The 25175-nt window shown below is 43.2% G+C and overlaps 1 protein-coding gene across 4 annotated transcripts in view; it reads right to left on the bottom strand.

Annotated features, from left to right (window-relative positions):
* The window catches only part of septin12 (septin 12), a 113364-nt gene that overhangs the window by 37929 nt on the left and 50260 nt on the right, over positions 1–25175 (bottom strand). For 2 of the 4 annotated variants that reach the window (XM_072693314.1, XM_072693316.1), the window contains one exon: positions 2562–2828. In XM_072693314.1, the coding sequence (XP_072549415.1) occupies positions 2562–2828 (267 nt within the window). Of the gene's footprint in view, positions 1–2561; positions 2829–15059; positions 15436–19931; positions 19995–25175 lie in introns of those variants that run through there. The other 2 variants (XM_072693317.1, XM_072693315.1) reach the window with 2 other exon arrangements.

Raw genomic sequence — 25175 nt, 5'->3', positions numbered from 1 at the left:
CTCTACATGCCAGGAACAAACAACACGACCTGCCTGATGTTTTGGAGATGTTCTGATCCAGTTGTCTAGCCATCACAATTTGTCTCTTGGCAGATTGGCTCAGATTCTTGTGCTTGTTAATTTTTGCTGCTTTCAACACATCACCTTCAAGAACTGAGTGTTCACTTGCTGCCTAATATAGCAGGTTGTATTTGCACCTTTTTAACTACGTAAAATGTCTGTTATAGTTTACCCTTGTGTTAGTTTGTGCCCCGTTCTCCCATGCATCTTATAGGCAGTGGTGGCTTAGTGGTTAAAGTGCTGAGTTATTGTTCACATGGTTGTGGGTTCAACACCCACATCCGCTAAGCTGCCACTGTTGGGCCCTTGAGCAAGGCACTGCTCCAGGGGTGCTATAGCAGGGCTGACCCTGTGCTCTGACCCAGGCTTTTTAAGCTGGGATAGCACTAGTCTGTAATGTAAAGCAATGATTAAAAAAGAGGTCTGTGTCCCTAGATACTCACCTGAGGGTTCACACTCAGCAGCCACAGACAGAGCTGTGAATTCATGGTGATTTATATAAACATACTAGGGGTTAAGTGGTTGCTGGTGCTACGCTACGCCATATCATATTCAGCATGACTACATGCATACAACTTACATTATTCTATGCAGAGGTGGTGCGATGTCACTTTCTATGACAGCGATACCAATACTGATATTGAAATTCTGAGTATCAGATGATAGGATCCAATATTTGTAATAAACTTTAAAAAATGTAAACTCTTCACATAGGATGAGCATCTATGATTAGGCTATGACTCTCAAACTACTCAAATCTGGATCTTTTTTCCCTACTGTTTGAAAATACAAGCAAGATCCAATAGAAATTACCTTAAATGACACTCTAAAAAAGGGGGTTCTTTAGCGAAGGCAATTGTGATATATTAAATCACAACTACTCAAAGAATCCTTGAGTTACATGCTTCCTTGCCCGCGTAAATAGCTTTTTCTGAGCTTTGAAATCTAAATGGTTCTTTGCCTGCTAAAGTGGTTCTTCCTTATGATTGCTAGCTACAAAATGGAGTTTCACTACTGTTACAAGTGAAACAGTAGTCAAGTCAGAACTATGACTCTCCGAAACCTTTTTGCTGAGAGTGTAGTCAGTCTGAAATATCTACTCTTCTTCCTTCTAGGTTGAAATGTCCTTCAGCCACCATGACACTAAATCCACTGAGCTTAAAGGCAAGGTTTCTAAACAGAACCACCACATTGCAAAGAATAAGTGAATGCTTATATGGTTGATTTCCTGGTTAAATTGTTCTTGCCTATGATTTCCTATGTGTTCTAGCACCAAAAAGAGTTCCACTATTGGTACAAGTCAAAGAGCCCTTTTTCTGAGAGTGTAGTCACTCTAAAAGTTGAAGATGAAATCTACTCAACTTCCTTTTAGTGTGAAACTTCCTTCAGCCCCCATGATACTAAACCCACTGAGCCCGGAAGGCAATGATTCTTTACAAACCCAGCGACAACTCAGAGAATCATTTCAATGTTGAAATGGCTCTTTCCATGACTCAATTGTTCTTCTTTATGGTTTCTTATGCTGTTTGCACCAAAAGTGGTTCCACTAATGTTTACAAGCCTGTACCAAAAGATATAGATATATAGAACCAAGATAATGGTTCTATATAGAACTACAACAACTACTACAACTTCCCTACGGTTTCTTATGGTTTTCAGCACCAAAAAGGGTTCCACCTCTTCTACAAGACAACTTTTTCTGAGTTTACTAAACTTCCTTCAAACACGAAACCCACTGAGCTGCTTGAAAGCAATGTTTTTACACAGAACCACAGCAAAGAATCATCTGAATGCTTAAATGGGTCTTTGGCTGGTTAAATGGTTCTTGCTTATGCTTTCTTGTGATTTCTAGCATCAAAAGGAGTTCCACTGTTATTGCAATGCTGAACCCTTTGTTCCTGAGAGTGTAGCCATTCTGAAAGTTGAAGATGAAATCGACTCAGCTTCCTTCCAGAGCAAAACGTCCTTTATCCACTATAAATCTAAACCCACTGAGCCTCAAGGTAATGGTTCTATATAGAAACACAACTCAGAGAATCCTTTAAATGTTTTGGATTGCCCGGTTGAGCCTGGCTCAATGGTTCTTCCTTAGGATTTCATATGATTCCCAGTACTAACACATTTCAGAAAAGCCTTTATCGAAACTGTAACTCTCAGAACCACACAGTCTACTCAGCTTCCTTCTAGGTTAAAACCTCCTCATGACGCTGAATCCATTGAGCCTCTCATATGGGAGCATCAAATGAGAGTTGTTTTAGTATCTTCAATAGAAGTACACACAGAACAGTGACTCAAGAAATCATGTTCAGGCAAAATCAAAAATAAGCCACACACATCTTACTGCGATCATTCTTGACATTATGGGGCCACGATAATCCAAACAGCATCCTGCTTTTCAAAGCCATAATAAGGTTTAGTCGTAGGATAATCCTCAGCATTCAACTTCAGAATTCATCAACTTTCTCAGCTGCTGGGGGAACTTGACGTTGTGCAGTACTCACCGACCACCATGATGTTGAACTCGAAGCCGGCCTTCATGGTCTTGCGCCTCATCTGGTCCAGCACGGCCTCGATGCCCACGTAGCCGAACAGGTCGCTGCCTCTGATGATGCCCTGTGTGTTGGGCTCACTGAGGCAGGGCGGCGGCTGCTCCGGCTGCTTCATCACCTCTGGCTGCTCTTCCTCCTCCTCCACCTGAAGCTCCACCTCCCTCTCCTCCTCCATCCGGACGGGCGGCTCCAGCTCCGTGTCCAGCTCCTGTGCCGTGTCTGAAGTGGGGAAAAGAAAAGGTGCGTGATTAAGATGGAGCACAGCACTGCGAGATGTTGTCCAGAAGGGCTGCACGATATAGATGACATACTGGTATTGTGATTATATTGCTATTGAGTTACTGGGAGGTGTAGACACTTTGCCCAAGTCTGGAAGAAGACCTAAACTGCCCCTGCTCCAGAATCGACTTCAAGCTTGACTAAAGTTTTCAACGGACAAAGAAAAGGCCTTCCCCAAGACAGTTTTAATGGTCAAATGAGACACAGATTAAGTTGTTTGGCAACAATGACCAGAAGTATGTAGGTGAGGCCTTCAACCCCAAGAACACTGTACCAACTATTAAGCATGGTGGTGGTAGTATCATGCTGTTTTGCAGCCAATGGAAGCAGTGGTAGATTGATACATAAAGTGGATGGTATAATGAAGAAGGGGCAAACCATGAGCTAGACCAGGAGTGGGCAAATCCGGTCCTGGAGATCCGGCCAGATTCCTGCATGATTTTTGTGCTTTTCTTGGTTCAGAACACCAGATTCAACTCACCTATTAATTGCCGGGTTAAGCAGATCTGATAAAGCGAGAAAATCAGTAAACTGTGATGGACTCTGGCCCCCCGTTGCCCACCCCTGACACAATTGGGTGTTCCAACAGGACAATGTAGGACCCTAAACATGCATAAAGCACAGACCAAAGCTTGAGGACTTGTCTTCCCAAAGTCCTGACCTCAACCCTAAGGAAAATATGTGGACTGTGCTTAAAAGTTGGGACCATCAAATTCTATTAAACTCTACTCTTGCCGGTCAGGCAATTTCCAGAACCTGACCCGATGTGTTTGACCTCAAGCAGTGTAAGCAGGCCTTAGTTCTACCTCCAGAACAATATGTAGTGAGTCCATGAGTCAGAGTTGGGCTAGACAGGTAAGTTTTCCCAAGCCTGTGTGTGTTGTGAGCATGCTCGGTGCGAGCAGGTGGAGATTAATGGAGATTACGATGACTGACAGGAGGCGAGCGTAGGTGAGGCAGAGATGGATTCAGATGGGCTGCTGTGATAATGAAGACGGAGAATGCAGAATTGCCCATACTTGTGCATCCACCACAGCGCTTCCTGGATGGTTGAATTGAGGTATGGACGTAATCGGCTCATGCTTGATATGTGTCGTTTCAACTGAACGCTCATGCAGAGCTCCCTGCCTCAGACTTTCCACAGCCCTCTCAGGGCCTGCACGGAAAGCACCTGCGATGTGCGCTGAACTTTACTCAGCAAACCTCCAAACACCTCCTTACCTCTGAACATCAGAAATAGAAAAATGATGTTTCTGTGGTTCAGGCCACAGTTTGTTCAGCTCAATTGAGTTCACTCGCCGAAGCACTGACATATCTAACCAGAGGAGGGTTCACGGTGGGTATTGCTAGATCACTGAGGTTTGGATGTCTAACTGAGGTGAGGCAGGTGAGGCAGGTCAATTCTCACTTCAGTCCTCACTTCTTCAGCACTGCCGTTTTCTAAATTAACACATCTATAGGATTCTTTCACTTCTCCAGCTTTTCATCATTTCAGTGTTAGCTTTGATAATGTAATCCTATTCAAAGTGCTGTCCCAAGAAGACCCCCATGAATGAAGGTACAACACTAACAATATTGGATGTGGTCAGAGGACTGACAGGCCACCCTAATCCCCCTAATGTCCAAAACACAGTTCTGATCATATGATCGTACCAGAACACTAAAGAAACTAAAGGCTTGAACCCACAATCTTTTTAAAATATGGCCTAAGCTTACATGGTTGAGCCACCTGAAATTTGGCCACGCTTGGTTCAAAGACATAAAAAAAAGTGTAGCCCATGGGTCATAGGGTTTACCCATATGGGTTAACAGTGCATAACCTTGATTACCTCTTCACAGTGGCACCTGTCCACGGGAGGGCTATACATGTTATGCAGCAAGTGACCAGTCAGTTCTTGAAGTTGATGTGTTTGAAGCAGCAAATGTGGTCAAGCCTAAGAATCTGAGCTAGACAGCTGGGCCAGAGTATCTCCGAAACATCAGGCAGCTCTTGTGGGCTGTTCTAGGGAGCTTCTACTTGACCCTTGGCCCACCACGAAACAAGACGTTTGAACAATCCTGTTATAAAGGCTTATGCTTTAGTGCTTTAACTGCATTTCTAGGACAACTCGCTGCCAGCAAGGCCTCAGTGTATGCCAATCTTCTTCTTCTTCAGTCCTGTTGGAAACGCATCCAAAGTGGCTCCTCAAGAAGCTGCCTGAGAAAATGCCAAGAGAGAGTGCAGAGCAAAAGTAGAGCTACTTTGAAGGAGTTCAAATAGAACCTAGCTTGGATGTAAGGATTGGTCGATGTATAATTTCATGTGTTTTGGCTACACGTCAGTGTAGGAGAAATAAGAAAACCCTGCTATAAGTGGTACATCTAACTGGCTGGCTGGTCAGACTGAGGCACTTGCTGTCTGCTCAGAGGTCTCTTAAATGCTTGACAGTGACTAAATCTTTCATTTTATATCATTTCAACTACTAACACAGCCTTGCACACAGTTACAGACAGGATATCATGAAGACAGACATGAGGTCAGCGCCACAGAGGCCGCTTTAATCTGAATCTCCATGCCCCTACTGCTCTTTTACCCAAATGGCACACAGGGGACATAGGATGATCTGACGAGTTTCCAGAAACAGCCTGCTGTTACTGAGCGCTCATGACTTAATCAGAAATGATGATCACAGAATGCAGACTGATCTCGGGTTACTGAGTTAACACAGTCAGAAAGATCGCAAATGTCTGCCAACTCTAAACAGCCAGAGAACATCTGGAGAACAAGTGACCTCTAGAGTCATTACTGCTGTTTCATTGTAATAACATAATGTATCCAATAATGTTGACTAATTAAAAACAGAGGTGGTTACATAATGAATTATATTTACATTATATTTGCATCAGCAGGTTCACTCTGTTCATGTGTGATATTACACAAAGGCAAAAATGTTAGAAAAATAGAAAATATATGGCAAAGGTTTATAAAAATAGCAGACAAATGTAAAACTGTAAAATGTAAAAACACACAATGTCACAAATGTGTTAAATATAAAAAAAAAACTAAATTTCTAAATGACACAAAAAGGACAAAAATGACTACATAAATGTGTCAAAATGACAAAAGTATTGGTCATTTTTATAATAAAATGTGGCAAATGTTTAAAAAACAAGTATCAAAGTATTTTAGTATTTTTAAATGACAAAACTATGGCTAAAATTCATGACAAAACAAAAATAAAATAAATCTGGCAAACATTATGGGCATGTGAGAAAGCTGTTTTTAGGGGGCCATGTTTTTTTATTGTATTAATGACAATGCAAAATGTTGCAAATATTTAGAAAAAGAAAAATGACATAAATGTGGTAAAAATGGCAGAAATATGAGAAAGCTTTTATAAGGGGGGGTATTTTTTTATTGTATTAATGACAAAAATGTGGCAAATATTTTGAAACAAATATGACAATAATTGATAGGAATATTGCGATATTTAAAAGTGGCCATTTTTTTTAAATGACAGTAATGTGGCAAAGCATTAGGGGGGACATGCAATGCAAAAAAAATCCAAAATGAATACCAAAATTCATAAAATAATTAGAAAACAAAAATGAGAAAAATATAGCCAAAAAATGTGTCAACCCGAACCCTAGTCTTTCTGCAAAACAGGGCATTTTATTCACTTGTCATCAAACTGTTTACTGTGATTTCAAGGGGTTTTCTCATTTCTGCTGATGTGTAGCTCTCCCGGCCTCATAATTGTCCACCTTTGGGCACAGTCTCCCTGCTCGTTAAACACATCCCTCTGTGATGCTGAGGAGAGTGCCACAGCCTAACAGCGTTGACATGTTTTGGCCTGGAGCTGCTGGGCTATTATTCACTTTCTCAATAAGCTTTTACCACAGCTACTGAAGGCTCTCTTGCGCAGCGCCACGGGCCACCAGTCGCCTCCGTGTGTCGGATCACACGTGCTCCAATTAAAGCAACAGCTCTAAGCCCAGGCAGCCGGACTGACTCATGTGCGAACCCCATGGTATGGTGAAGTGGGCCAAGCTATATCCAGTCAATTGCTGACAGTAAAACACAGCATTAGTGTGGTGTATGTCAGTGTAATGAAGCGTGCTATGCAAAACCACAGACTCAAAATACAGCGCCAGTCAATATGTGTGTACGCACAACTCAGATTGGCATCATTTTACACTCCCTCAGTGTAAAATGTATGCTGACAAACAGGAAACAGCCGCACGCTACACTACCCTCCGTGTCAGATACCATAACTGAAATTGTACGAACTGCACAGTGCATGCGGCTGACTCTCTTTTCCATTCAATGCTGAGCAATAGAAAGGCTAGTAGTCTACTTAGTCATAATTTTATCAAAATAAATTAAAATTACCAGATTGTAATTATTGTTTTGAAATGAAAGAGAATGAGAACCAAAGTCAAAATATGTCAAAATCTCATGTCTATAAAACAGACAAGAAATTCTGTATTTTGACAAAATATTGAAAGAACTATAAATACTGTCATTATTCCAACAAAACAGATACATTACTCAAGAAATGAACTCAGTATTTTGACAAAATATGGAAAAAAACTATATAAAATATAAAATTATTATTCCATTAAAATGGGTCCAAATCCCAAGGGCAAAGTCAGTATTTAGATCAGTCAGAATCTAGACAAAATAAGTCATTCTTCCAACAAAACAGGTCCAAATCTAAATAAAAAACAGTCATTCTAACAAAATATGTCAAAATCATCAAAACATATTTTGCCAGAACCTAAAATATTTATAAAAGTCCAAAATCTTAAGAATGCAAGTTATTATTTTGATGAAAGTTTAAGAACAAAGTAACATTTTCCACAAAACAGCCTCAAAGCATGAAATCCATTGACAAAATATGTCAAAATGATGTTAAAGAAATCATGAGAATAAAAGAACACAAGGAACTAAATCATTATTGCAAAATACATTGTCTATAGTCAATGTATTTGTCTCAGTATATGTCTATCAGTGCCTTATCTTTAATTACAGGATTACAATAAGATAATTTGAGGTAATGAGGTTGGGCCTATCAGTACCCAGCTTGGGTAACATCTGTTTGTGAAAGGTCTTACACTCTTACAAGGGCTTCTTCAAGGGTCCCTTAGTAGAGGTAATGACTCTGTAAAACCATGACAACTCAAAGAACTATTTGAAATCCTAAATGCTTCTTGACCTGGTTTACTGATTCTTCATGTACAAGGGAAACATCTCGTAAAGGTTTCTTTATAGAACCTTCTGAAAAGGGTCCAGGGTTCCACTGCTGTTACGAGTCAAAGATTTTTTTAGTACTACTTTACTTGCATAAAAATGTGGGATGTTGACTTTTCTCATTGTTGTTCTGGGAGACTCAGTTGTAACACTGTTGAATACGAACGTCCCGATCAAGTGTTTTTGCCCCCCAGTCTAGTCCGAGTCTCTTAATACTGAGTGTTGTGTTCCTATAAATAATAAAGCCCCATAACTTAGGTAAGCTGTGCTAACACAACCATAAACCCCTTGTAAAATCACTATTTTTAGAACCAGTTTCTAAAATCAGACTAAATTCTAGTCTAGTTTGTTTGGAGCACAACTACGACCAAACTGAGCGGTTTTGGCAGTGTGGACGAATTAGCATCGGATCCAATATGGCCGCACCGTACATCAACAGTAGTGAAAGCAGTAGTGTGGTAGACACTTCTGTCTTTTTGTGTCCCATTAAATCAGTTGTGCACTCAAACATGTTTCCAATAGTGTTTGTAAATACAACATTTTTTTCAACTGTTATGAACTGGTATTGCTAACCATGCTAGCCTGGGACAAAGCTAACAGTGCTGTCCTGGAACAATGCTAAAGTGGGACATGTTTTGGTTAGATTCACCATAAAACATCGGTAAAGGATTGGCAAACGAGTTGTGGTAAACTCTGAAATCTTCAGCTAACTGTTTTTTGGAAATCGGTTGTCAGAATGTTTAACTTGAATGCTGTGATTCTCAGTTCCGACATCCGACTACCGAGATAAATGGAATGCAGAATAAGGAATTGGACCAGGCTTTAAAAGCTGAAACCTATTTCATTGAAAATGTCTTGATCGGCTCCAATCCCGGTCCATTGGATCGGCTCGGACATGCTTACTGTGGAAACTACCTCCACCATGTTTGGAAGCCCCACTTTAGCCTGGCTAGCTCTCATTGCCAGGTATTGATATACTTCAAAGCAGTGCTATAATACAATCAGCAAGAATGTGATTAAAATAATTGTTGTATCAGACTGAATCTTAAATGCGATCAGATGGCCAAAAGCATGATCTACTTGAACCTGTTTAACTACTTAAGATATCCAAGCAACTTTAGTAGCGACCCACCCGCCCCATCTAGGATTGCTGTTGGACTTAGACTGAAGGCCGGTCACTGGGGGTCATGTGCCATTGATCTGATGAGGCACAGTAGCGTCACAGAGTGTAGGAAGCTCGAGCCCAGATTACTTAATCTGCTATAAATAAACAGCACCGGCTCCAGCTCCCGGAATGGAACTAATCCCTCACTTCTTATTGGCTGACTGCTTTCGCATCACAGCGGCCCAGCCAGTGTCACGGTACGTGTTCAGGCACACGAGAACCAATCAGAATCAGCCGGAGAAGCTGACACAATATTTACAATATTGATGCACGAAGTAAACAACTATTATTTTGCTTTTAGCACGTTCCTTTGCCACCTTATACACACCCACACACACACATACGTACACACACTCCAGCTGGGAAAAGTGATAAAGGAAATACTAGAAGGAAATACTCTGAATAGCTAAGCAGCTAAGCAAGAAAAGATGGCCCGATTTCCAAAAAGGCATAAAGTTTACACATAAGCAAAAGTTTGGGCACCCTGCATGGTCAGAACCTTCAGTAATGCCCCCTTCGGCAAGACTCACAGCTTGCAGATGATTTCTGGAGATAGCTAAGAGTCTTTTAGTTCTTGTTTGGGGTGGGGGGTGGGGGGTCGCCCATTCTACCTTGCAAAAGACTTCTAGCTCTGTGAGATTCTTGGGCTGTCTTGCAGCTTCTGAGGTCCTACAGATTTTCTATTTAGGTCAGGAAATTAGGTGAAGGCCTCTGCAACACCTTCAGCTTGCGCCTCTTGAGTGGGTTTTTCTTGTGGGTTTAGAGGTGTGTTTAGGACCATTAACCTGCTGTAGAAGCTCATCCTCTTTTCATCTTCAGCTCTTTTTTTTTTTTTTTTTTTTTAAAAGGTGCTTAGCTGAACCTGGTCATTCCTTTACCACTAAAATATTTCCTGTCACTGGCTGCAACACAAGCCCAAAGCATGCTCAATCCAACCCAGTGCTTAACAGTTGGCGAGGCCTTCTTTTCATTGAAAGGTCTCGACCAAAAACATCTAGCTTATCTTCATTAATACACACGACTCCTCCATGAAGACTGCATTTGTTCAGGTGGTGCTGCACAGTAGAATAGTGCACCACCACACTAGGGTCTGCTAGATCCTCCTGAAGGTCTTTAGGCGACAGTTTCCCAGGCCTCAACTTCCCAGGCCTCCACCGGTCCTCCTAACTGCCATATATAAAAAGATAGCTTTGCTAGCTTCTTTTAGCCTCCTCAGTTTCGTACTTCTTTCCCTTTTTCTTCTCTAAAACGTTCCTTAAAATACTCCATTTCATGTCTTTTGGAGGTCAGTCCATCTTCACCTCGCTTAACTATTCATAGTAGTACAAATTTGAGGTGGGGTGTCCAAACAAAGAGAGAGAGTGGAGCACAGAAAGAGAAAAATGCATGGAGAGAGAGAGTGAAAGCTAATGTAATTGGACAAACACAAGCCATCCTGGCCAGATGGGTTCACAGGGCGAGAGAGAGGGATGGACTCGTCTTCCAGAGGCCTGAGAAAGACAAACAGAACGCCACACAGCGTTGAGGAGGGCTGCTGCTGAAAAAAGACAGAGCTCCAGCAATTAAAGGGAAGACTCGAGGGCTGGGCTGCGTCTGTGTTTAATCAGGACTTGCTTGCTCTACTTGATGAACACCTCATCATGCACCTGACACCAACACCACCACAACAACAAAAAAGGAGGACTGATCACTCCAACGACAACAAAAACAGCCATAATCAGACATGAATCTGATATTGTGCCTCACAAAAACAATGAATCCACCACGGACAATTCTTATAAATTCAGCATGAGTGGGTGGGGTTAAACTGCTGGATAAATGTAAATGTATTGGTCAAAATAGTCAACCTTTTTATGCAGTTTCCCCATGTGGACATTCCTCACACCTCCATAAAGGGTGGGCGGAGCTAAAAAGCAGTAGCATAAATAGCAACATAATCGTAAAACAACAAATTCAACATGCACATCCCTTATATTTTCAGCATGAGTGGGCGGAGCTAAAATGCTGTATTATAAATAGGCGGATATGCGTAAAAATGTCTTGCCTTTTGTGACATCATAAAAACAACCAACTCAACATGCAATTCAACTTGGGCATGGGTGGGTGTGGCTAAACTGCTGGATAAATGTAAGTGTGTTGGCTTTTGGGACATCACAAACACAAAGTTATGACAGACAGCTGAATTTCCCCATATAGACATTCCTCATAACTCCCGCATGAGTGGGCGGGACTAAACTGCTGCAGACTTTTATAACATCACAAAAACAACGTCAAATGTCCCCATTTGGACATTCCCTATATGGGTGGGCGGGGCTAAAATGCTGCAGTATGAAAAGGCAGATATACAATATGTAAATATCTTGGCTTTTATGACATCACAAAGACAAGAAGGTCAACATGGACAACGTTTATAACCTCCAGCGTTAGGTAGCACTGAGGAAAGCCCCTATTGAAAAAGTTTGCCATAACATAAAAACAGTCATAATCAGACACAGATCAGGGTCAGAAAATAGATTTAATTATTTGGAAATTAACCCTTTAACAGCCCAGGAATACTATAATAACTCTGGCACTTTATTCCCATGTAGTCCATGTATAATAAGCTTTTTGATGTAATAAACCTCAGAATTAAAGGGGTTAAACCCACACAGTAACACTGCAGTAGATCCCAATGACCATATATAGGGTCGTCACTGATATGCTGACCTGAGCAAAATAGCAATGACCCATACACCAAACCGACATGGTCTGGGGTCATCTGGGGTCAGCCAGTGTCGAACGCTGCAAGTGTGAGCATATAAGGAGTGGTTCTTGAGCAGCACACTCCACTATCTGAAGTTCCAATCTGCGCTGTCTGAGGAACAGAAAGCGGCAGATGTTCTACGAGAGCTTCTTCGTCATCTTCATCCAGCGAACCTCGCTAGACGCCAGTCATTAGTTTCAATACAGCGCAGCAGCCTCCTGAGCAGAAACGGCAGCAGCTGTGCAGGTGTAATTAAGGCGATAGGAATTTGTATCAACACTGGTTGAACATAGCGTTGGCTAATCCAGCTCCATCTATCTGTGTTCTGCGTTGTTAAAGGGCCCATACCTGACATTTGTCTCACATTTCAGTACATGTATCATGTCTGCGTGGGACAAAAAAACCCAGCAGGGATTCATTTGTACACCACTTACCAACCTCTTTTCATCCCTTTAAATCAAACAGGCTGTTTTCATAACTGGCTATTATATGTAAATGACCTCCGTTTTGATTGGCTAGCTTGTATTCTGTATCATTTACTAGCTTTAGCATGAATGGCTCTTATGAACAGGCAAATATGTATGTAAATATGTTTGCCTATTGTGACATCACAAAAACAACAAATTCAACATGGACATTCCTTTAATCTTGAGTATAGGTGGGCGGGGTTAAAATGCTGTAGTGAGCTTAACAGATATATCTCTTGACTTTTGTGACAAGAACAAATTCAACATAGGCACACTATTCCTCATAACTTTAACAAGAGTGGGCGTGGCTTAAATGCTGTAGCACAAACAGGAGGATATATGTTAATATCTTTAGGCCTTTTGTGTACATTACAACATGGACATTACAAAAAACAGCAGTGTGAGTGGGCGGGGCTAGAACGCTGTTGTATAAGTAGGCAATTATACAAATTATAAATATGATTGCTTTTGTGGCGTCATGAAAACAACTAATTCTGCATGGGTGGGCGGAGCTAGAATGCTGTAGTCTAAAAAGACTACATGACATTACATAAACAACACATTTAGCATGAAGGCTAAGATGCTATAGGTGGAAATAAGTACATAGTGGTGGCTTTTGTGACATCTCAAGAGCAAATGAGTGGGCGTTGCTAAAATGCTGTGGTATAAAGAAGTGGATACACATAAATACACTGGCTTTTGTGACGTCACAAAAACAAACAACATCATAAACATAGACGGGACTTAATTGCTGTAGACCTTTGTGACATCACAAAGACAAAGTCAAAACAGATTGCTTTTGTAGCTTATAAATAGGCTGATGCAGCCTGTAAATATCTTGTCCTGTGTGACATCACAAAAACAATTCATTTAGCATGAAGGCTAAATGCTATTGCATAAATAGGTGGATATAAGTACACATAGACATTACTCATGACTTCAGCCTGAGTGGACGGTACTGGCTAACTGGCTACTGTAACATCACATGTGCAGTCTGTAAATATCTTGGCTTTTGTGACATCACAAAAACAACACATTTAGCATGAAGGCTAAGATGCTATTGTATATATAGATGGATATAAGTACGTTGGCTTTTGTGACATCACAAGAGCTTCAAAATCCTTATAACCTTTGCTTGAGTAGGCGTTGCTTAAAAGCTGTGGTATAAAGAAGCATATATGTATAAATAAATACGTTGGCTTTTGTGACATCACAAAAACAACAAAGTTAGCATGAAGACTAACATGTTATATATGGATATAAGTGCTTTTTTATGTCTTTTGTGACATCACAAGAGCGCCAAATTCAACATGGACATCCTTATAACTTTAGCTTGAGTAGGCGTTGCTTAAATGCTGTGGTATAAAGAAGCGAATCTGAATAAATGCGTTGGTTTTTGTGATGTCACAAATACGACAAAGTTAGCAGGAAGGCTAACATGCTATATATGGATATAAGTACATTTTATGTCTTTTGTGACATCACAAGAGCGCCAAATTCAACATGGACATCCTTATAACCTTTGCTTGAGTAGGCGTTGCTTAAATGCTGTAGTATAAGGAAGCATATATATACATAAATACGTTGGCTTTTGTGACATCACAAAAATGACAAAGTTAGCATGAAGGCTAACATGCTATATATGGATATAAGTACATTTTATGTCTTTTGTGACATCACAAGAGCGCCAAATTCAACATGGACATCCTTATAACTCTAGCTTGAGTAGGCGTTGCTAAAATGCTGTGGTATAAAGAAGCGAATCTACATAAATGTGTTGGTTTTGGTGATGTCACAAAAATGGCAAATTCAGAACAGATGGGTTTTTTCACAGCTCAGTTTTCCTGTATGTACTGGAGAAGCGAATGGTACATATTATGTCTGTGTTTACATACAGCATCCAAACCCTTTTATTGAACTGGTTTTCCATGATATGAGCCCTTTAATGCCCACATTGCACAATAACAGACTACAGCCAATTAGAACCTTCATGCCAAGCCTTATCTGCCAGGGTTTTAGTGAGCATGGCTGTTTGTCTGTTAGATCTGTGCTGCATTTTCTCATTTTAAGTAAACAAGGCTATGTTTTCACAGTGATTCCTTACTGCCAGCATCACTTAGTCAAAGCCTAAATGGATAATAGACACCAAATGGCCCACCGAAACAGCCCTGTGATGTGATTAGAGGTCAGCTCGAGCGTATTTAGGTGCGAGAACTCTCTACAATGCTCCTTTTGCTTTATTTCCCACGAGTGAAGTCCCAGCAAGTGCTAAACACTGACTCAGCGAAAACAGGCAGCAGATCCACCGAGCGAATCACTCGCAGGGCTTGAGAGGGAAGGAAGCACTTCCAAAAAAGCCTCAAAAGTTCAGACGTAAGCAAAGAAGTGCTTCCTCAAAACCGAGGGCAGTAAACTTTAAAAACATCATTAAAAAAGAAAAAAAAGGGCTAAACTGCCCCCACTGAACCCCCTACCCCCCCTCCCTCACCTCGCCGTCCCACCAGCTGCATTGTAATCAGAAGGCCCTCGGCGAGGCTGAGCCCGGAGGATATCAACTTCTTACCTTCTCTCATTCACAAAGCTCTGTCCACAGCCTGGGCAAATCCACTGCTCCAGAAGCTCCGGCTTGGCTGTGTGCAGGAAAAAGGCCTCCGCAAGCCAAGCGCGATCTCTCTCGCCCACTGTTTCTCTCTCTCTAGCTCTGTCTCTGTCTCTAAAACTTTAGCCTCCTGCTTTGAGATGTGAGGGGTGGTAGTGCTAATGAACCCCTCTCTCTCTTGCTCTGGCTCTGTCTGTTGTGTGCATGTGTGTGTGTGTGTGTGTGTGTGTGAGAGAGAGAGAGAGAGAGAGACAGAGAGAGAGAGAGCGGGGGTAACGGCTAAAGCTGCTCTCAGTCATTCACATGCAGATTGCCAAGGAGCTCACACTAATCCAAAAGAACACTTCCCCACTCCTCCCCCACCTCCCCCCTTCCTCGCCTCTCTTCTTTTCTCCTGAGCTGTCCTGTCCTCTCCTTCATCACTTCTCCTCTCCTCTCTTCACTTCTCTTCTTCCTCTCTTCTTCTCTTCTCGTCTCTTTGCGTTCTCTTCTCCTTTCTTCTCTTCTCATTTCTTCTCTTCTCTTTTCTCTTCATCTCTTCTCTTCTCTTTTCATCTCTTCTCCTTTCTTCTCTTATCCTCTCCTTTCTTCTGTTCTCTTTTCTTTTCTCCTTTCATTTCTTCTCTTCTCATTTCTTCCCTTATCCTCTCCTTTCTTCTCTTCTCCTTTCATCTCTTCTCTTTTCTTCTATTTTCCTTTCTTCTTTATTCTCTTCTCCTTTCCTTTCTTCTCATCTCCTCTCTTCCCTTCTACTTTCTTCTCTTATCCTTTCCTTTCTTCTCATCTCCTCTCTTCTCTTCTACTTTCTTCTATTCTCCTTTCTTCTTTATTATCTTCTCTTCTCCTTTCCTTTCTTCTCTTCTACTTTCTTCTCTTATCCTTTCCTTTCTTCTCATGTCCTCTCTTCTTTATTCTCTTCTCCTCTTATTTTTTCTCTTCTACTTTGTCCTCGTCCCTATTTCTACTCTGCACTTCTCTTCTCCTTCCTTTCCTTCTGGTATCTTTCCTTCTCTCCTCCTTCCTTCTCTTCTCCTCTTTATCTTCTTTTTTTCCTCTGTTTTACTCATTTCTCTCTTTTCCCTTGTATTCTCTCCTGTTCCCTCCTGCTCCTGGTCTCCTCTCCCTCCCTCATTTGCACACCATTGAAGCCCACCCTAGCACCCCTGCTGACCGAGGAATGGGGCGAATAAGTAATTGACCTATAAAATCAATTAGCTGAAAACACTGTGGTTGTTTGAGGAGCTGGAGACTTTCTCAACCCCCGCAAGGAGAACGGAAAAAACACACCTCTAACTACTCCTACTGCTCACACCACATCTAAAGCCGCAGCACTGCTGCTGATAAAGGCCTAGTGATGAGCCAGCCATGCTGGAACTATAATAGGCTGTGGAGGACTGCAAATGCTGACGACCAGTAGAACAGTGAAACAGCTACATGCTCTACATTAGGGCTGTACAGGCTCTCATTGGCTAGTCGTTGTCGTGGCGTTAAATGTTGAAAAGCCAGTGTCTTCCTGAGGGTGCCATCTCTCAAACAAAGAAAGGGTATTTGGGCCTTTTGGCCAACTGCTGACAACCATTCATGTTGCCTATACAGCTAATGACCAGTCACACCCACAAAGCGAAGGGGGGGAGGGGCCAAAATAACAGTAAGAGACCCAAAAAACAAAAGAGAAAGAAAACCTGAGCTACACTTTCAAGGACCAAATTGTGATGGCTAGAAGACAGGGTCTCCAAAACCTCTCTAAAACACCAGGCAGGGCTTGTGGGGTGCTTCTGGTAAGCAGCGGTCAGCACCTACCAACAGAGTTCCAAGAAGTGACTACCAGTGAACCGGTAAACCAGCGACACGGGCAGAGTCATGAGCACCCAAGCCTCAATGATACTCTTGGAGGCCACATTTCTCAACTTACAGAACTTATAGGATCTGCTGCAAGCCGTCTTGGTGCCAGACACCACAGGACCCCTTCAGAGGTCTTGAAGGTTATGGCATTAATGCTATAATAGGGGTTCCTCCGTAAAGCTAATGGCTCTACATACTCACAAAAGAATCATTCCAGTGTTCAAATGGTTCTTTGCCTTCGGAAACGGATCTTCTCTGATCAGAGGACCAAGAAAGGACAACCGGTGAACCTTAGGCAGGGTCCCAGCTCCCAACTTTCAGGACTCTTAAGGGATCTGCTGCTAACGTCAGTCCTGGTGCCAGATACATTGAGAAGGTCCTCCTTGCGCCTCCACAACAGATCTGACCATTTGAGGTACCACAGGACACCTCTGGCAGCAGATCCTTTAAGATCTTTAAGGTCCACAACAGATCTGACCATTCAACGTACCATAGGACACCTCTGAATGTGTCCGGTGGTGCCTTGAATGGTCAGATCTGTTATGGAGGAGCAAGGAGGACCTACTTAATGTATCTGGCACCAGGACTGACGTTAGCAGCAGATCCCTTAAAGGTTCTAAAAGTTGGGAGCTGGGACCCTGGGACGTTAGTCTGGGACGTTAGCAACAGATTCTTTAAGATCTTTAAGATCCACAACAGATCTGACCATTTGAGGTACCATAGGAACTGGTGTCCGGTGTGTGTCCGGTGGTGCCTTGAATGCTCAGATCTGCCATGGAGGTGTAGATGGTACGATAGAGCACAAGCAAGGTTCCACTGCTGCTTCCAGTCAAAGCCCTTTGTTTTTAAGACTAGACAGAAGCCGTTTTAGGGTATTATGGACAGTGTAGCACCCATGCTAACGACTAAAGAACATTTTTGTCAAATCTATCCAATTTAAATAAATAAATTCATTAATTCATAAATAATGTACTATTAATCTAGTCATGATATTTTCAACCAACAAAGCCTTTTAACCAAACTGAAGCCTTGGAGCCCGACAGGAGGATGTCTGATCCAATTCCTTTGATAGATGATATTTTGGATTGTACGTCTAAGCACCTAGTACCAGCAGGTACTAGGCAAAAGCGAAGCATGTTGAGAAATCCACAGGAATTAAGGCACTGAGAAGCTGGGGTGGGGGGAAATAAATAGCCTTCTGGGAGCGAGAGTGGACAGTTTAAACAAAACCGAACTGGCCCAGTCTGGACAGTTTCACGACGGAAGCGCCGAAGCGCTCCTTGACTCCAATTTTACGTGACTTTGACGTATCGCACAGGCCAAATGCTAAAGTCTCCATAAAGTGACACTGCCCTTATATGAGCTGAGGGAAGCAGTAGTGGTTCGATGCAGCCATGTATGGACGCTGGCTTTAGCCTCACATGAAGGCAGGAATGGCCTCCTCAGAGGCTTCAGAGGGGCCCATGTGTGACTGCATGAGAGTGTGTATGAGATGTGTGTGAGTGTGAGTGTGGGTGTGAGAGAAAGAGCACCACAGGCCCATGCTGAGATGCAGAAAGGACGGTTTTCATTGTCAGAATCACAATACGGGCCCTTCCCCGAACACTCAGGGGATGCCTGATGCATAATAATAGCCCCGACACATCGAGGCCCTTTTCACACATAGTGCTGGCAAGGCCCCAAAAAAGGGAACCAGCCAGCCGGCCAATCACCATCGAGTGCAACTTTCAGGAACAAACCAGCACTGCGCTGCAAGAGCAACAGACACAACTATCCAAACAAGCATCCAAACAGAAGGACACGAAAAAAAAAAAAGCATTTAGCGACCAAATGCTAACGACCTGCCAGGACAAAGAGCCCTTCAGAAACAATCAGGGGTGTGTTTTCACTGCAGTCTGTGTACACGGACGTGAAAGGACGGTTATAAACAGTTTATAAACAACGAAACGTCTATTACACCTGGTATTAACATGCGCTTTGGTGATCGGACTATACTCGGATTTCACTTGTTCGCATGAAACGGAAGCTGTAAACATCCCCCCGAGATCAGATCACTCAGAGACCACATTGGGAGGTGGTCTGTGACGGATCTCATCCACATTCAATACAAGTGTGAACGGAATGTGTTTCATGTGATCGGACCACATTCGGATTGCACTTATCCAAAGAAAAGCAACATGTTAACACCTTCGAGACGTGTTGTGATCGGATTATGATGGGAGCACTCAGACCACACTCAGTGGTGCTCTGAGACGGATCTCATCCACATTCAGTACAAGTGTAAATGGAACGTGTTTCCCGTGATCGGATCACGTTTGGATTTCACTTCTGATTTTCTGTAAACAGATCACGTTCGGATTTCATTTGCTCGCATAATAAGCCAGGTTTAAACATGAACCCTGAGACGCATTGTGATCGGATTACGATCAGATCACTCAAACCACATTTAGATGTGGTCTAAGACCGATCTTGTCTATATTTAATACAAGCGTAAATTGAATGCATTTTCTGTGATTGGATTACATTACATCTTGAGTTCGTGAGGTCAGGAGGTTGGATGATCACTACCCCACCTTACCTCATCCACCAACCCCCCCCCTCCAAACTCATCCCAAAAGTATGAGATGGAGCACCAACCATCATTCCAAGGAACACAGCCAGTTCCACTGCTCCACAGCTCAATACCAGGGGGCTTGATACCCCTCTAGCCTTCGCATGAGATTTGGCACAGTGTCCGCATGTTCAAGTTTATCTGCTCCAGAGAGTCCTATTCTATTGACAGTGCTCCTCTACAGGGACTAGACGAGCTGTGGGTCAGCAATGGGTGCCACGTAAAAGTAGCCGAATGCATTAATTGGAAAGGGTGTCCCAAAACATTTGGACAGACTGTGTTCTAAAAAGATCTAAAATATCGTTCCTCGCAGTGTTAATCAGCACCTAACCACAGAAAGCACAAAATGATGGCAGGTTACGATGAGACGAGCTTGGTTTTACCTTAGCTGAAGTGGGAACCAGCAGAAGTGGCAATAGGCCACGTGTAACGCCAGCCAGCAGCCTGTGAAGTGTTCAGGGTGACAGTTGCAAAATCAGCCTTGTGTATATATGTGTGTATGTGTGTGTGTGAGAGCGAGAGAGTGAGTGGGTGTGTCGTATCCAACCACAGACAACACACTTAGGGTGATGCATTTCCTCGCCTGTGGGCCTCTCTCTCTCTCTCTCTCTCTCTCTCTCTCTCTCTCTCTCGCTCTCTTCCTGGTTGTATTTTAACCAGTTCAGCATGATTCGAACTCAAGCACTGAATTACATTGTGACCCAGTTTGATTCAGTTCAGTTTGATTCAGTTCAATTTAAACTCAATTCAGTTCAGTTCAATTAAGGTGGAAATTCTACTGTACACTTACTGGTAACTTTGTCACCTCCCTGGTGTACACTTATGCCCTGTCCACACTTAAAACCCATGACATTACCCAGTTACTTAGAGTATGTTCAGGATTGGAGACAAATCAGACTTGGGTCTCAAATCAGATCTGGTAGGTAATCAGATCGGATTTTCATGTTCGGACATCATAAACCTGTCTGTCCCTTTGCGAGTGACGCAAAAGAAACCCACTTTGAAATCTGATTTGAGGGTCCAGATCTGTCACATCTGTACAAATCCAACTCTAATCACATTTCAAATCAACTCCAAATATGGTTTAGATTAGATTTGCAAAAATCGGACTTCATGTGGCTTCTGGCTGTTCAGACTAGCGGGAGGATTCTGGATTATACTGGTAATACTGCAGCTTAGGCTCCTTCTCACGTATAGGCCTTACAGTTGACCTAAGTACTGGGTGTATCTGGAGTGCCCTCCAACCAGCAAACTGTGAAAACTGACAAACCAATCAGAAAACAGGCATTCAGCGACAAGAGCTTCTTGAGTTTGTGAGGTCAGGAGGTTGGATGATCACCACCCAACCCTACTTCATCCACCAACCCCCCCCCTCCAAACTCATCCCAAAAGTATGGGATGGAGCACCAACCATCATTCCAAAGAACACAGCCAGTTCCACTGCTCCACAGCTCAATACTGGGGGGCTTTATACCCCTCTAGCCATCGCATGAGATTTGGCACAGTGTCCGCAAATTTATCTGCTCCAGAGAGTCCTATTCTATTGACAGTGCTCCTCTACAGGGACTAGACGAGCTGTGGGTCAGCAATGGGTGTCACGTAAAAGTAGCCGAATGCATTCATTAAAAAGGGTGTCCCAAAACATTTGGACAGACTGTATTCTGGCACATTAAAGACAAATCAGACCTCCGAATGTGGTTTGGATCAGATTTGCAAAAATTGGACTTCATGTGGCTTCTCCTGTGTTTTGGTTCCCTTGCTCTTGCTCTGTCGAGTTATGGGAACTCTACTTAATTCTCCAGTCTTAGCTTAGCATGGTGCGCTGTGCTAGCCCTCAATTACCAGTGGCAGAATGCAGCTGTAGTTCTCGTTTCTTCGCTTTAGACACTGGAGCATGGAGAGCTGGAGCTGGAGTGTAATCTGCCTTTGCTCGATTTTATTGGGTGGTGGGCCATGGTGGACCATTCTGAGCCCCCGTCAACACCACTGTACATGACACATTTGTGCCTGAACAACACATACCATTACCGTGCAGAGAATGGGCTACAGGCTGTAACTCTACACCTGTATATAAGGGAGGTGGGGATAATAAACTGGCTAGTGGGTGGAAGCACAAAGGAAGGGTTTCTAATAAAGTGGCCGGTGAGTGCCGCTAAGCAGTTTGACAGATCCTAAAGAGCAAAACCAAAAGCTCCATTCAGATAGCATGCGGAAGTAACCCTGAGAGGAAGCTCCATCTTCATCTGGGTAGTGAGCACATGACCTTTAAAGCCAGCACCATCATTTTGAAACTGTTTCGAGACATATCCAGTTGTTTTGTCCCATACGGGGACAGCGTGTGCCATTTCGGATGAGAAAATGGCTAAAGCAGGACCACCAGAAGTCACTCCTGAGACATGAGGCAATGTCTCCTCAAAGCATTTCACAGCGAGAAAGGTAGAGGGTCCAACAGGGGAATGGAAACACAACCTGCCCACGCGACTCTCACACGGCCAGATGGAAATGAAACCCAGAAAGGACTTTCAGATCCATGGTCATTTGTGGGTTATGGCCAGTCCAGAGAAGTTTCTACAAAGAAGGCTCAACCATATCGCGAACAATGTGACCGGCCAGAGAGCTCTCAGCATGTGTGTATTCTGTGGACAACTGAAGAACCGTCCATGGTCATCTGAAGATTATTCATGTGATCCATGGAGGCCCCACCTCACAACGAAGACCAAAAGAGTACTTCAAGGATCTGCTGCTAATGGCCATCGCCAGAGGCATTGTGGAGTCCATGCCTTGGTGGATCAGAGCTTTTTTGGCAGCATTAGGAGGCCTTAAACTATTTAAGGCAAGTGATTTTAATGTTATTGCTGATCAGGGCAGACTTCTAATCTCCATAGAAAAGCACTGCCAATAGAACGGGATGCTCTAAAACAGTCGCGCAGGAGCCTGAGCTCACCATGTCCAATACCAAGCCTCCACTACAGCTCAGCTATGAGCTTTGGAGCAGTGAAACTACATGGCATGATCATCCAATACCTTGAAATCAAATCTTCACAGCAATTTTCCAACTGGAGTTAGGTCTTCTCAGAAATGTAGAGCCTGTTATTCTGTTGGTAGGCCACCTACAACTATAGGTAAGGGGCCTATCCTATTGATAGGCTACCAAAAGTATAATTAAGGCGAGGACTTCCCTAGTGGTATAGGTTCGGAAGGGTAGGTCGCCTATAGGTATAGGTGGAGAGGGGAAACCCCTATTGGTAGGCTACCTACAGATATTTGTAAAAAAAAGGGTCTACCCAATTGGTATAGGGAAAGAGGGGGGCTGCACTATTGACTACCAATAGGTATAGATAAGAAGACTATCTTATTGGCTACCAACAGGTATAGGTTCAGAAGGGACTACCCTATTGGTAGAATATCTACAAGTATAGGGAAAGAGGGGGCTGCACTATTGGTAGGCTACCAATAGGTATAGGTAAGAAGACTACCTTATTGGTGGGCTACCAACAGGTATAGGTTTGGAAAGGAATACCCTATTGGTAGACTATCTACAGGTATAGGGAAAGAGGGGGCTACACTATTGTTAGGCTACCTACAAGTATAGGTAAGGAGGGAACTACCCTATTGGTAGACTACCTACAGGGATAGTTAAGAAGGGGATTACCCTATTGGTAGGCTACCAATAGGTATAGGTAAGAAGGGAATAGGTATAGGTAAGAAGACTACCTTATTGGTGGGCTACCAACAGGTATAGGAAAGGAGGGGGCTACAATATTGGTAGGCTACAATCAGGTGTTGGTAAAAAAGGGGAGCTACCTATTGTTAGGCTACCTACAGGTATAGGTAAAAGGGTCTACACATTGGTAGGGCTACCTATCCTCTTGGTTTTAGAGCTAAAGCTGGATAAGCAGGTGTCTACAAACTTCTGGCATTCCACATGTAACTGCTCTGGTGCCGCTGCTTTTCAATGACAGGAAAAAGGCGCGTTGATTAATGTGGCAATCGGAAAATAACCTCCATGCCCAGCGGGAGCTGTCTATTTTACATTCAATATTTAATCACTTGATAAAGTATAGAACAAGCCCAATGACGGCGATTCATCACTTTCAACAGCGGGCCATCGCGGGCCGCCGAGCCACATGCAGGGCCTGAACGCTCCGGTGCTCTGCTGGCTAATTAACTGAGTGAAGCCTCGCTAAATAGGGCTTCCTACAAAGTGCTCTTTACCTCCGCCTCATTATGATCTTCGTGGTCATTATTACTTGACGGCTGGTAGTTGAAGGTTTCTTTCAGCGTGAGCCCCCTGGAGGGCTCACCTTTCCACTGATTGGCCACTTGATCACAAACACTTACCGTGTACTTGCGCTCAGAGCTCCACCTACCATATCAGTCCTTTCTGTACAAATGTAGGCTCTACTGCAAGCATTATTGGTCGGTTTCTGACCACTGGAGCACTGTCAGCACAGCAGTGACACTGAAATAGTAGATTATGTAGTATAGTAGTGTGTATAAATAGTAGTGATGGCTTAGAGGAACCACTTTTGGCTCCTTGAGATTAAAGATTTGAAAGCTTTGAAAGGTTCTTCACACATATCTCTCTTTACCAAATTGACCTTCAAAGACCTAAAAATGGCTCATCTATGGCCTCGTTCAAAGGGCACCATTATTTTTATGGAGTGCAGGCCTCAAAGCTGCTGGTCCAGCACTCAAAACGACCCAGCCAAGAGCAGGCAGGTTCTAGAAGATATCTACCAACAACCAAAGTGGCCACTGACACCATTAAGGATGTAAGAAACTGCAGGAGGTTCATTATCTGAAGCTGGTAGCTCTCAAAATGACATTAAATACCCAAGTGGATGCACTGCTCAATCTTCAGTGACATTTACAGATCCTGATACCGGTGAGGATCTACAGCTTCTCGAGCTGAGGCAGTCAAAGGACAGACTCCAAGGCCAAACAGTCAGTCCATACCTTATCTAATTGTGTACAAACGGCCCGCAATGCAAATGACACCACTGTCAATCTGTGGCTTACTTCGGAAAACGGCTCAGGCTCGGAGACTGATGCTACTGCGACTGGAATTTAAGGGAATTCTTGCCATGCAGTTTTTTTCAGGCATCACGTATAACTGGTGATCTGTCCGGCTGGCAAGGCAACAACCTAGATGATGGGTCAGCGACAGGAACTTCTGAAACTTAACAAGCCAAAACAGGGATCAGTTCTGCTTCATCACATGTGGTGCTAGTGTCTCTGAACGTAGCTCCAACTGGGTTACGGACATCTGAGCTAGCTCCTGGTGGAGTGGGTGGAAGCTGTGTCTGGAGGATGGCCTTCATGAATGGGCTTGCACATTCAAACGCCCATGGTTTGCCCGTTTTGTGAGAAGACGGACTGCCATGAAGTGTTGCTTTACTCGACAATAATATGCAGGAGCGGTTGGGGAAAGGGGGGAAAGCGAGGGGAGAAAATGAGGGAGTGAGAGAGTGAATGTATGTGCTTGCTTAGCCACGAGGGACACCGAATTGCCACTAAACATCTCCATTACTGCTCCTCCTTAATTAAAAGCACATGTAAGCACAGTCGCCGCCGCCTTCTTCGCAGGGTTGCTGGGGAAACCTCTGAGAAGAGGCCCCGAAGAG

Source organism: Salminus brasiliensis, chromosome 12 (assembly GCF_030463535.1).
Source record: "Salminus brasiliensis chromosome 12, fSalBra1.hap2, whole genome shotgun sequence".
Lineage (NCBI taxonomy): Eukaryota > Metazoa > Chordata > Actinopteri > Characiformes > Bryconidae > Salminus > Salminus brasiliensis.
The sequence above is the reverse complement of the archived record's forward strand: the minus strand, read 5'-3'. Positions and strand labels throughout refer to the sequence as shown.